The following is a 14,287-nucleotide window of genomic DNA, read 5'->3' on the forward strand; positions in this document are numbered from 1 at the left end:
ACTTTGCATTTTTCCTGAAAATTCCTTAGAAAATTTAACCGTGTGGCATTTACAAATAGAGGGGCTTCAAGGTGGGAGTTAGTAATTCTGTTCACAGCTACAAGTAAATCCTGCCTAGTTTAAGTGAAGTTGCTCCAGGTCTATCCTGCAATGTATCTAAGTGCAGAAGCCGGGCTATTAGAGATTTTATTTACAGAAAAGGGCCTGATTCTACTCATTTTTCTGAACAAAGGCAGTATTCACCATACATCAGTTATAACAGCAATTAAAAAATCCCTTGAGCAGGTATTTACATCAAAGCAAAGAGCAGCAGCGTGTGAAGATACTTAAAACACCACCACCAGCAGTTTTTTCACTATTTACAAAACTATATAACTGTGACCAAGAAACAGCTTCCAGCCTCTTTTAGACTTACAATCAAGTAAGAGTTTTAAGGTCTGGAATTTGTAAAACAGACTAGAGATGGAAGAAAATGCAACATATACTTAGAACATTAAAAAGATTATATTGAAAAACATATATAAAGAAGTAGGATGTTTCCTAAATCTGGACATAACCTGTAGCCTGCTCGTTCTTAGAGGTATTTTGTTTCCATCAGAAGTTGTTATACTCCTGGGCTTGGAGGCTCTATATTTTCCATTATTTAATTACGTTACTTGGAAATGGAGTTCAGTTATCTGCTTTCTTGATTCATTACAAAGAATAGAATTCAAAGCTACTAATGTGTCTAAAACAGAAAAGTAAACCACCTTCTTGTACATAGTTTTCCAAACACAATTACTAAAAACATCTTACTCACATCCCCAAACACACACTAGACCTTAATCCCCTGCTCCAGCCTAACCTTTCCTATGTCTGGAGTCTCAAAGTCTGTCTTGCAGCAGTTACAGCTTGTCAACGGGCAGTAATGGAAATGGTGACAATGGCAACTGCTAAGTGGGAATTCCTGCAAGCACGTAAGAATGTGATTGTGATCATTAACTGTCTGGAAGACAGATCGCTTGTGTCACCTCTTAGCTTGTTTTTCATAGCTGGAATCATACAGTTGAAACACCCGTATAACTGTTAGTGTTCAACAGCGTATAGGTAAATGCAATTTATGTGCAACTAAATTAAGGATATAGCCTCTAATATCTGCTAAACTTTCCAGTCTCCAAACAGAGATGCTGGGCATACAGGTCCAGAGCCTGCTGATACTGGGGTTTCATAAGAAAGCAGTCTCAATTAAACTAATGGTAGCTTGAAAAGCTAGACAAGGACAACATGTACTGCCTAAAATTACTCATTTTTAACTACAACTGAAGGCCAAAGAAGACGTTCAAATGCTTTTTGCATTACATCTGCTATTTGCAGATAACCTCTTTATTATGACACAGAGGAGTGTTTGCAAAAAAACACCTTTAGGGCATCAAGCGTTCAAAGCTGTCTCTCACCAAATAAAACAGAGGATCTGCACTCAGATACATCCGGATTCGCTTCAGCTTTGCTGAGATTTCACTACTGCTGTTTTCTTAGGAAAAGCTCAAATTCTTTCAGTGATGACTCAGCAATGAGTCTAACCAGCCTCAAACAAGAGGAAATTAAAGGGTTCGGTGTCACACTGCACAAGCTTCCTGCAGTGCAATTTTCCTCTCTTCCACGTAAAGATTTTCAGGCCAAGCCACTGCCAAAACAAGCTGTGGAAACTAGTTCTACCTTCGTGAATATTTTATCTTAAAGATCTCTTGTCATAAATATAGGCTCTTGGAAACTCAGAAAGTTTGTGCAATTAGTTGGCTAGTGGAAACTGAATTAGTAGACTGAAGAAGTTAATGCAGTCAGTTTTGTTCACGATATCCTCTGATGCCTCTCGATACAATAGGTGCCCAAGTTCACTGCTGTTAGTGTCCCAAGAAAGCAAAAAACGTTGCCCTCAATGCGCTTGTTTGGTGCTGTAGGTAATGAACCAGTCAACAGTAGAGAACTGCTGACTGCTGGAGTCAGTCATCTCATTTCCAATCCCAAATACCACCAGTTTAGAGCTATTACTTGTAACTAGCTTTGCAATTCCTCCCCTTGACACTGGTTCATTATAAAATAGATTTTTCCAGTCTGCAAAATTATTGGTGCTTTCATTGACACCACAGATTGCTGTCTACTGTGTTTTTACTAGGGTTTGTCCTTCTTACTGCTTATTCAACAGAGTTCTCTGCAGAGTCATCTGCACTTATCTGCTCAAGAGAGGTACCTGCAATTACTGTATCAGTTTTGCGAGCTCCATGATACAGCAGCGGTGTGCCATGCATTGCCACTCACAGCCCGTGTTCTGTGACCCTGCACACTGGGGGGCTGTGGGATGGTTTCTGTGCAGCCACAAAGACACTTCTGTTCCAAAGTCCCAATCAGGAAAAATGAAAAGGAAGGCTCAAGGCATATCAAGGCCAATTCCACATGTCGGTCCAAACAATCCAGAAAGTCAGGCAATGAGAAAGACTGAGTTCAAGACCAGATCTTAATTTTAGAGCTTAAATTCCAATTTTGTCAATAGAAATGCTAAATTATTATTAATTATCATTAATTAAACCTGTAATAGCATAGCTGTTCCTCTGGTGACATCTTTTCACTCACTAGAAAGATGGCTTAATAGATACTTTAGAAAATATATTGAATTCAGCCTTATCGCTATCTAGCCCAGAGACCCTGTCAGGCTGCATGCTTGGTCTTATTTGAACAAAAGCTGTTGTCCCCTGACTGTGAAATCTCAAATGGCTTAGCCTAACCAGTGCTTCCTTCAATTATCAGCCCTCTGTAGTCCTTGGAGAGCATAATTCCTTGTAGAAAAAAGAAAAGAATCTGGACATGTCTCAAGGCATAAGCAAGGCATAACTAATAATTGTAATTGGATTGTCTGGTAGCCTCACAGCAACATTTGCTGAAACTCAAAATTAGAAATTACAAATTAGAAATATCACATAATTCAAAGTATCTTCAAACTTCAGTAGCCAAGCACTGCCTCAAAGCGCTACATTTGACTAGTACCCAACTTCTTCCTTACTAAAAATAGAATAAAAAGTTATCATCTTCTACACAAGCTGAAAATAGAGAAGAGTTAGATATAATATTTTGACCCTGGGTGAGCTCTAAAGAAAAGTGACAGCACTCTAAGGATTAAGAATTTGGCATGAGATCCATTCTCATCAATATCTTGCTTCCCAACAGCAGAAGGAGCACTCCGCTCTCTTCTACATCTTCTGCTCCAATGGGCAGAAGGAAAGAAGCTGTTTCAGGTCCTTTGCTGGGAACTGCTTGTTTTCTCCCATTCACATCTGTTCAACTGCCCACAGAAGGCCAGAGACAGGGTTGAACCAGCAATTTGTCCAATTACTTCCTATATGTTCACTCAGGACTGTGACAGACAAGTGGGTTTTGCTCTTCCATGTATGGCCCTGCTGTCTATCCTGCTCATCCGAAAAGAGGATGCTTTATACAACTGCATTACAGCCAGACAAAATGAACCATCAGCACATGGAAGTTTTGATTGGACTAATTTAATTTCCTCTTTTTTGCAAACTAGAATTATAAAGCTATTTTGCCAATCTAAACACATCTTCTTTGAGAGCATCTCTTCATATTGCAGTAATACTCCTTAAGGAAATTATTTCTCACATTAGCAGAAATTATTTCCTTCGTGTTTCAATGCTATGTTAAAAAGATAAACAAAAGATGTGCAGGACCAAGAACAAAGTCTCAAATAACCACACTGAACAGTTACTTTACTATTGTCATCTGCAGAAAAGCTGCACTGCGATTAACAACCTCTGTTGAAGTGGACATCGCACTTAAATCAGAAAATCAAGCTATTATCTGTACAACAGAGGAAAATGAAACCCCGAACAGTCACAATCAGATGATTTTCATACACCCTCTCAACAAAAGCATTGCAGTTCTTCAATTTCATTTGACTTTGGCAGGTTTTGATCACACAAGTATTATTTCCCTAATTGTGTTTCCTCCATAGAGCATCCAGTGCTCTCTGAAGACCCACATCATCTTTTTTCAGCTCTGATGACCTCTACAGACATTAAGATGAAATGAAGATATGCCATTCTGAAATGTTTCAGAAAGAGTGGCCAAGAAAGGTTGCAAGCTAAATTTTGCAACCATGTAAAATACATACTCCTCCAAGTGTGTAAAATACAGCCTTCCACCGCAGCACCTAAAGCTACACAGAGACACATAGAGCTGGAAGTTATAATTTAGCCAAAGCCACATGCAGAGAGGTTAGTGTGGAGCTGCATCCCTCCAGGGGTATGCTGAGAGACTGTACCTTCTATGACATCCCACTAAAAGCACACACCGCTCTCTCTTTGCAGGCTAAGCCAGCTGCATGGTGCAGAGAGAAGAGCTGGCTCTGGCTCTGCTTCTTCCCTTCTGTTTTTAAGTAGATACCTGGGGAGGAGGTCTAAAGCAAGTTTGCCCTGTGTTACAGCTATATTCTAGTTCATTCAGGTGCAAGATTTGTCTTTCAGGCTGCAAACTCCTTATGTCAGAATGTATTTAAACTCTTCAGAGCTGAAATTGTAGCTTTAGCTGTGACCTTTACAGCACATAGTACGCTATCAGCACATAAACAAGATAATATAACCCCTTAAACACGTTCAGCTTCAGTAATGTTGCACAGCTGTTTAAGAAGCAAAAGCTGAGCAAGCAAAAGTAGTATCCATAGGGCGGGAACTTTAAGCCTGAGGGAGACCTCTTTGTTCTCTTAAGAGGTTAAATTACATACTCTGTCCAGTCATGAAACAGCTTGCATTATCTCATGTAGGCTTCCCAAATCAACATTCTCTTATGTGCAGCAGCTTCACTGAAACACCCTGACAGATAATTTAATGCCAAGTGTTCAATTAGTATTGCAGACCCTGGCTCAGTTGCAGGGACTAGATCGGGTGCTTAGAAGCATATCATTTATATGATATTTTATTTGTCATTTTTCATACAGGCACAAACTTACAAATATTTTGGTTGTGAGCCTTTGTTGTTTTACTGATTGTAATAAATCAATAAATAAATCAAAATCAATAAATCTAAAATGCCAAATATTTATGTAAGAAAAAGAATTTCAATATTAAAAATCGTGCCTCAGGCAGAGGGATTAAGGTCTCAAAATGCACATCAGAATATGATAGCTTTATGTTCATTCATTGAAGAAGAATACGAATAGTTTAAATTGGAGCTTTCCTTTTTGTAAATAAGGAAGAAGGGCTGTCGCTCACATTCCAGGAAGAAATACCGCAGCAGTACGAGGTATCACCACCTCATTTGCTTTTTACCTGCCCTTTTCCAGGGACAACTGTCCCACTAGCAGAGCAGAAAGCCTTTCACAGCAGAGATATCTTTTTTACCCTTCTTTTCTTTCTCTGGCAACTTAAGCTGTCGCATAAGGCTATGAATGGAAATGGCTGAGGCAAGGGCACACATGTTGCTTTCTCTTGATGCCACAACAGGAACAGAACCTTTTGCAGTGCGACAAATCAAACACCTGGGGGTAGGAATATTTGAAACCATCACAGCAAGACTTGCCAGGCCATAAACCATGTAGGAGAGAGACACTGTGCACTGCATATTCTGAGAGACAGATCCAGTAAATAGTCGTGCACTTGTTTCACTAGCTGTGAGGTATCAGCTCTCTGAAAGGTTGTGAAGAGTATTTGTCTTATTTGCCTTCATATTTAAGGCACCTTAAGAGGAGTGTGTTAATAGGATGTCTGAATCCCTCTACATTCATAATGGCTCTTGTGTAAATAAAAGGGAGAATATTACGCAGAAGTATTTACTTAAGTATCAAAAGGGATACTTTAGCTTTGCATATCAGGCATGCAGGTTAAGTATGGGCTTTCTGATACTGTCTTCTCATCTGTGGTACATTTTTTCAGAATCAGGATGACCAGAGTTAGTGATTTTTAAAGGCCTGTAGTACAAGTGACGTTCGTATCAAATAATGACATAATTCTCTACTTACTTTAAATAGCTTATTAGAAATAATGCTTAATTTAAGAAGGTATAGAATATTTAGCACCATTATTGCTTCCTATAACGCAATATCTTTAAGCATTTTAAATGAAAAATTGCCATTATAGAATTTTTGTTCTTCTCTCCCCTTCTCCTTCCTCCTGTCATCCCTCAAACATTTTTGAGGGTTCATTTACTTACTATTTCAGTGTCTTTCAAGCTAAATTTACTTAATTTAAAAGCACTGTTATTCTCTCACAATTTTGAGTCCTTGAAAAACGCAGCATTTCATCTATTTGATGAGGTTGTTTCTTAGCTGGAAACACACATCAGCAATGATAAAGAATAGACATTGAAACTCAGTTAATAGCTTTGTAGTTGAAGTTTATACTGGAACAAAGTATAAATTACCACACTTGCAGTTGCTTTAGCTATGTAAGGCTACCAATGGTAGAAAGTGATAAAAGATGAATTTACCGGGTAAAGGCCACAGTATCTGGCAGTATGTACAGAAGCAGGCCTTTAAAACAAGGCCATACTTACAAGTTGATATTCAGCACACAGATGCACTTTGAAAATCCTGTGTTCTGCTTTTCAGAAGCCTGTAATTGTGTGCAATCAAAAAATTTGCTATTGATAAGGTATGGTCCTATTTGTCCTTTGTGTTGGCAGCATGCAAGACGACAGTTTAGAATCCTCAACTTCAATATCTCAACTTCTGAGAGAAAGTTATTTAGCTGAAACTAAATGTCAAGGGAAGAGTGAAAGAAGCAGATCAGAAGCAGCTTCTCACAATTTCCATTACGGCAATGCTTCCGGTGATTCAGATGAAGTAGCTGCCCAAGATGACCTTCCAGATCTCTCTGCCTTTTTGAGCCAAGAAGAGCTAGATGAAAGTGTAAACCTGGCAAGACAAGCTATTGACCAGAATCCACTGGAAAATAAACAGGATGAGCTTCAGGCACATTCACAGCATCCCCCAGATCATCTGAAAAACACAGGAAAACACAAACAAATGGCCCAGTCCACAGCTTTGAAAACACCAGACAATGGCCCACAGTCAAACTTTTGTCAGGACCATGTCAGAAATACAAAGGGCTCCAAAGGGAGCTCTCAAGATCTAAAGAAACAACACCTCCCTTCTGAATCAGAATCAAAAAAGGAATTCCTAAACAAGGCGGCAGATTTTATTGAGGAGCTCTCATCACTTTTCAAAGCTCACAACTCTGAACGAATAAGGCCCCGAACATGCAAAAACTACCGGAGCAAAATTGATTCTAAGAATAAGCCTGCTCAAAAAGGCAGCTCTAGCCTATGTAGCACATCAGAAAACCGAGAAAGGCTTTCCATTCCAGTACCTCAAGACCTGGAAAACAAAGCAGAGAAAACGTTTGAACAAACAGATGATCAACAGGCGGCAAACTTGGAATCTATCAATCAATTAACAAGTGCAGAGCTAAAAACAGAATCAGAATCTGCATCCGTATATTCTGATGAGCCTATTGGACAACCACCACGCTTTACTCAAAAATTGAAGAGCAGGGAAGTTCCCGAAGGAACCAAAGTGCAATTGGACTGCATTGTGGTAGGAATCCCGGCACCTGAAGTCAGGTAAACGTATTCTGCGCTTGTCATTTTGTATTTCCGTAACAGTAGGTGTATGCCTTGCTCTTTCCGGGTATGCATATGTTTCAGTAATCTGTAGCAGAAGTCTCTTGATCTTGGTTATTAAAATCGATTAAGAAAAAAAATTGCCTCTTTAACTCATACAAAAGGTTGCTTATATTTTAAGACATCATATTTTGGGACATATTACTCTCTTGAGTTCTAGAGAACTGTTTTTAAATACTGTACTTCCATAATTAAAAGAAAGTGCTAACTCCTTAGTGAGAAATGTTATCTTGATGGAAATCAAGACTGATTGTGTAAACTGGCTAAAACCACTGATGGCCACGATACGACACGCTGATGTCTGAAGGTATTTGAGATGAGTGAACACAGGATCCTATAAATCAAAAACATCAGAGAGGAAAGGAGTTCATTTAAGTTATTATACAAATAACCAGAAGCAGCTCGGTTCTAATTCAGATTCTGACAATGATTCTGCTGTGACTTTAGAAAAAACACTTCTGTTTTATCACGTATAAGACACCCTTATTAATTGACACTTATTCATGTTGTGTGACTAGCCTGCTAATTCTGATGCTTCAGTTTCCACCTATATCTATGAGGATTTTGAAAGTTAAATAAGTAACGTTTGCCAAGATCACTGGAGATGAAAAGAAATGTAAAAAAGCTACACTTTATTCATCAGTGACATCAGTGGAATGAGAAACAGATTATTGTAACTTTTAAATTCATCTTGAAAATTCTTAGATCTCATCAGCATTTCTAAATCTAAATTTGTTCATATAGAGCTCATTAGTCAAATTTACCTCTCACTTACAGTGGCGGAGTTACATTTCCTTTGCTGGGACTGTACCAATCCAATAGAAAGGAAATCTCTATCCATTTTTTAGAGACGTACTATACATATTTGCATCCTAATATCTGCAGTGTCATAAATAGCTACTCTTAGTCTAGATGGTTGCCTATCCTTTTATAGGCATTTTAGAATTCTGTGTTGCTTTTCTAAATATTGAAAAGAACTCTTTGCATCTTCAGCGTCTAATTAAAGGACTCAGTGCTTCACAGATGGTCCACTTTTTCCACTTGTCAGCTCATTGTATTCCTTATATACTTCAACAATGCTGAGTACAACACTACTACCACTTCTACTGCAGTCACCACCTTTTATCATCTTTCTCACTGAACTAATAGGCACAATCATCAAATGAAAACTATCCCAACATCCAAAGATGGAAGCTCCACAGATTTTTTGGTAAAGAATCTTTGTCTTCCACTCCCTTGGATTTCTGGCACACCAGCTGTTAATTTTTCAGAAGGAAAACACTTTCAAAATGTGCTATTAATTACATAGGAACAAGGATCTACAAATTAATCCTCTTGTTATGGACAGCCTTGTCATGAAGACAGGAAGTTACCCAGTTCATAGGATCCCTGAACTGTGACTGCCAGGCCATTTTGCCCCACGTCTGCCTTCAGTAGTATCACGTAGGCTCTCAGTCCCTAACAAGAGCTTGACCCATAGTGCCAAGCAGGGTCTCTTGTCCATGGCAGGAATGTGAACTTCCAAAGGATTGAACAATTTGTTTATAGAACAGGAATCCATTCTAAAGCTGGGGGAAATACCTTGTTTGGGAACGATATGCTTTCTACTATGCTTCATGCCTAAACTCACTGTTTTAATTAACAATTTGGAGGCATTCCCTTGGTGGATATTATACCATTATAAATGTTGTATTGTGTTCAGCCCTTAAATTCATAGAGGAATCTGATTAAAAGAGAAAACAGTGCCAGAAATTTGTTTTTTTTGACAGAAAATAGATATGAAATATCATCATCCCCCAGATATTAGCAGCAGTCTCTGAAGACTTCTCTTGCTTACAAAGACTTTGCAACTTATTTCTCCAAGCGCTTCCCTTGATAAATCTTTTTGATATTAAAAATGTCAGTAGGATCCCTGGACATGAGAAATATTTGTTTTTCTCTCATCATTCATAGTTTATAATACAAAGAAAACAACTGAAATCTTCTCTTATGTATAGAGACCTGTACATAAACTCCATCTGGCTTTCCCTGTATCCAGAAAAGGTGAACACTGAATTGCTCATTTATAGATATTTATTCCAGTGCACAATGTTAATTTTATGTATTTCTCCAGAAGGCCACACCACCATCCTTATAGCAGCACATCATGCCCATGCTGTTGACACATACATAAAACTGACAAGGTGTTCATGCCATCTAAGTTTAGGCATTTAACAACGATCTGAATTAGAAGCTGACACTATAAAGTCACTGAAGCCTCGCAAGGGCAAAATGGAGAACCTAGGAACAATGACTCATCTCGCGAAGTATCCAGGGATGGCCAGGATGCCTGTGTACCCAATTCAGGGACTGCTTGATTGGAATTGGATGACAGGTATCTTTGTAACTTGGGTCTATTTTTGTCCCAACAAAACTGAAGCTTTTCCATTGAAATTGCTATTTCAACATTTGATTTTGCATACTGTAAATAATAAAATAAGCTTCTTATGTGAATGACAGTCAGTACAGGAGCTGTTACACTTTTAGAGAATAAGCATCCATGAGACTTTTCCAACGATAACACACTGCACCAAAGAGAAATGCACGCTTGGTTTACTGACTCATGCTTGTAGCCAGATCAGGGTCTTAGAGGAGCTAACACAAACAAATGCTGATGCCCTGAGGTCAAGGGAAGTAGGGACAGGGAGAAAGAAGTCCCATAGGGAAAATCAGTCCCAAGCAGTCAAGTTCAAGAAAAAGATCAGGCTCAGCTTTCAGTGTCACAATTTAAGCTAACAAATAAAAGATAAATCACAAGGGGATAACTTTGAACTCTCTCTCCCCTTGTGTTTTTGTGTGTGTGTGGGTGCATGTACATGCTGTATTAAGGAGAAAGCTGGGAATACTAGCTGCTTGAACAGAGTTCCCTGATGATAATTGTTAACAAAACTTTTGTCCTGTTCATCCAAGATTCTTTCAACTCCACCAATGTGTAGGAGTAACACTAAGGAAGGATGTAAAAAAATTCACTTGCCTGAGTGATAAATATTCATGTGCTTCCAGTGATCGTGGACTTTTTAGTCACTGCTACAGCACAAGGAAACCAGAAAATATAATGTAGTTTGGGGTATGTGTTCCATTAACCACAGGGACCATTGAGAACGCAGGGTTTTTTCACTAAAAATAATGCTTGTCTTTGATCTGCTGTGCAAAGCTTCCAAAATAGTGAAGGAAGCATCTTGCTGGCCATAGTTGTGGAACTGTGTCGAGAACTGGGCTCAGAAGCGGCAGCTGTCTTGCTCTGAGGGTAACAGTTCTCCAAGCTTTGTGGTGAGTTAGTTCAGTATCTGCGGAGCTGGGCAAGGAGAGAAGCATTCTAATAGCTAAGCAAGAGAGACACAAAAATCAGTAATCTCAGGAAAGGACTAACTGTCAAGATGGCAACTGATGAAAGAAAGCTTAATGCTAACTGAATTTAAGGCATGTTTTCTTCTTCCTTCAACTTAGCTGAATGATCAAGGTCAGTAAACATGCATCCTTTGGACACACATGTGCTAATGCGTGCTTGCCTGTGTCCCTTGACTTCCTAACCACAGGATGGAATCCCAAGTTACTTGCAATGCTTCTAATATAAACAGTTACAACGTAGAAGTGGTACTGTGGGAACCCAGCGCATTGTGAAACAAGAACAAGATTCAACAGGCTCTGTAATGTCAGTCAACACTAGGAGCAATCATATGGTTAAAGTGATGTAAGGGGGATTAGAAAGAGAAACTAGAGACAGGAGATTCAGAAAGAGCTTGATCACAGGAATGAAAAGGACTGGAAAATATGATGGATAGATACCACGTTTGAAAGCAAGACGGTACAAACCAAAATTGATGAGTAAAAAATGGCATAAATGACATTCATGATGGATCAGGGTCAAAATATCATTGGCAGTGATAAAGCAGTAAAATTTACAGCCTTGGCAGGTAACTCTGGCATTCACAAGGGTTCACTGAGGGACAGAAAATAGGATAGTGGAGCAAGAGAAGAAACTGGGAACTGATTTGAAATATCAGTATATGGAAAGCTAAATCCTGCTTGGCTGAATACAGATAGACCTGTCCAAATGCTTTTTAAGATAACTCAGCCGTAATCTAACAAGCCCACATGTTAGAGGAAGCTCGTTAAGCCTACCTGTCTAGAAAGAAGTTTCAATGAAACGTTACCTATTTTTCAGTATCGTCAGCTGAATGCAGTGTCACAGAAGAGATGAACACAGATTGATACTATAGTATGTGTGCCTCTAGCTAGCTCAAACATTAGCTCACAATTACAGAGCACTACTACAATTATTGGTTGATTACTTTACTCTGACTATACTGCAGTTTAGAAATAAGCATTTAAGAGAAGCACGTAGCATATTTCCAATGTGTTAAAGGTTTTGATGACCTCCTTCTCATGCTTCCTTCTACAGTTCTGTTTCTGTATGAGTAATGATAGGTGTGACATTCATTCCTCTCTGTGAGGAGAGCACTCCTTATTCCCTCAAGTTCAGAGGTGCCTACATTTTTCCAAACTGTTTGGCACATCACTCCTAGGTTAATTTTACTTATGAATCACATTGCATGGTTTGGCATACACAGCTATCCTGGAAGTGTCATGAGGATTTGATGTTCTAAAAACAGGCTGTATGTCATAAGGTTTCCATGAAAACATTCTTTAACATAGGCATACAAAGCTTAAAAAGTGTGTTTTAGCGCTGCTTTGTTTAAGGAGACTAGATCTGCAACTAATCATAGATTTTTAGAGACTGAAGTCACGTAAGATTGATTAAGACTTTTTTTCCTGGCTGCCAAATGAAAACATTTATCTGTTTTAGTGCTCAAAGCCTAGAGAGCTAAACTTCTCTTACATGCAACTCCAGTCAAGTCAATGGATTAAAACCTAGGATGTATTTGGCACAGCGATGACACCGCTTGTGCTTAATGTGAACCTGCCTTGTATGATTACAATTCATGGCAGGAATGAAATGTCAGTGACAGAGAGTATTGCTACTTCAGTCATACCACGTATCCCAATGTCAGAACTCCCCTTGGAACTGACATTTCATTAGTACCACACACAACGTTTTGATGGTAAGAATAAAATAAAATGTTAATAAGCAAGGAATAGATATGGCCATACCAAATATTCACATAAAGCTTAATTTCACTAGAGAATTGTTTTTGATTTACAAGCATTGCGAAGAGATAACATGCATGCAACACGCACTTTTTCTTGGCTTAATCTCAAAATGCTTTAACATTATGGTGAAAATAGTAACTAAAGAACACACTGAACAGGAGAACTAAACACAGGTTTGAAACACAGTTTTTTTCCTAAAGTTTTAAATCGCTTACGTTGCAAATTTTGGACTATCAAAGGAAAAAATAAATGCAAAGAAAAGAATTAACTCAATCCTGCCTCATTGCCTGTTTGAGTCTACTAAAGGAATATACTAGTCACATACTACCAAAGTTAACTGGAAGAAGTAGCTTACATGGTGTATTTTATTTTGCTTATAGGAAATTAGAATTGTGCCTCACAAAGGCATGCAATACAGACTTATCTCCAGACAAACATAACAGGTTAATTGGAAAAGCTGATCAGTAGGAACACAAAGAGTTCTTATATCTTACCAGTGATTATATCGCAGTATTTTGTGTAATGTGTTTTGCTTTATGTGTCACTTAAAGCAGTGAGGAGCCACATTTGTGTGGCTAAATATATAATATCACTGTACTGAAAAATGTTGCTGAAAATTAGCTCAAATCCTAGAACTTGTGTATTCTCTTCAATAGTTTTTCATATGTGCTAAAGCTGAATGCTAAAACAAGACTACATTATAAGGAAGAGGCATGAGGTAGGTATATAAAAAGACATGAGTAAGTGCCATGACTCATCTCCCAAAGTACACAGATGCCTACATGAATTACACACCTAAAACGCGACTTGTACATTCATATACCCAAATTGTGCTTGTAGTCATACATCTGTGCATGAACCTTAGGTCTTCTCTCCTGAAAATATGACATTGTCAATTATCACCAATTGCAAATCTTGAAAACAACAGAAGAATAATCCATGTTGTACATAGAATTGAAAAAATCCCTTGATCACAGGAATCCTATATATTTTTCTGGTCTGGATTTTCAAAACGGCACTAATCTATTTCAAAGGACCTTTTCAATCAACCCTATAACACACATTACCATACTTCTCCCTTGGGACTGCAAAGTGTTTCCTCTACATACTTGTGGCAGAGTTGTTCCTTTATCCCAGGCACTAGATGTTTGTGTTCCGGATACCAAGGACCCCACTACTAGCTATGGTTTCTGTATGTACACGTTTATAAGGACATCACTGAAAAGAAAAGCAAATGTAAGATGTACTTCTGGGGAGCCAGTCAAAAAACCTCCACTGTATCTAATTATTAATGGGAAAAGTAGCAGATTTGGGCAAAATCATTATAGGCAAATCCTAAAACAGATGTAGCTTTTCTTTCCATTCGAAGAGGTTTGTATTAGAGGACTTGAAGGTTCCTGACTGATCTATGATGGAATACAAACACTACAGCTCAATCAGAAGAAGTTTGAAAGATCATTATTTTTAAAGGAAATGT

The 14,287-nt window shown here is 38.4% G+C and overlaps 1 protein-coding gene across 3 annotated transcripts in view; it reads left to right on the top strand.

Moving 5' to 3' along the window:
* The window catches only part of MYPN (myopalladin), a 79,498-nt gene that overhangs the window by 19,273 nt on the left and 45,938 nt on the right, over window positions 1-14,287 (top strand). For all 3 annotated transcript variants that reach the window (XM_063339068.1, XM_063339067.1, XM_063339069.1), the window contains exon 2: window positions 6,661-7,599. In XM_063339068.1, the coding sequence (XP_063195138.1) occupies window positions 6,662-7,599 (938 nt within the window). In that variant the 5' untranslated portion in view covers window position 6,661. The remainder of the gene's footprint in view (window positions 1-6,660; window positions 7,600-14,287) is intronic.

Source organism: Chroicocephalus ridibundus, chromosome 6, assembly GCF_963924245.1.
Source record: "Chroicocephalus ridibundus chromosome 6, bChrRid1.1, whole genome shotgun sequence".
In the NCBI taxonomy this organism is placed as follows: Eukaryota; Metazoa; Chordata; class Aves; order Charadriiformes; family Laridae; genus Chroicocephalus; species Chroicocephalus ridibundus.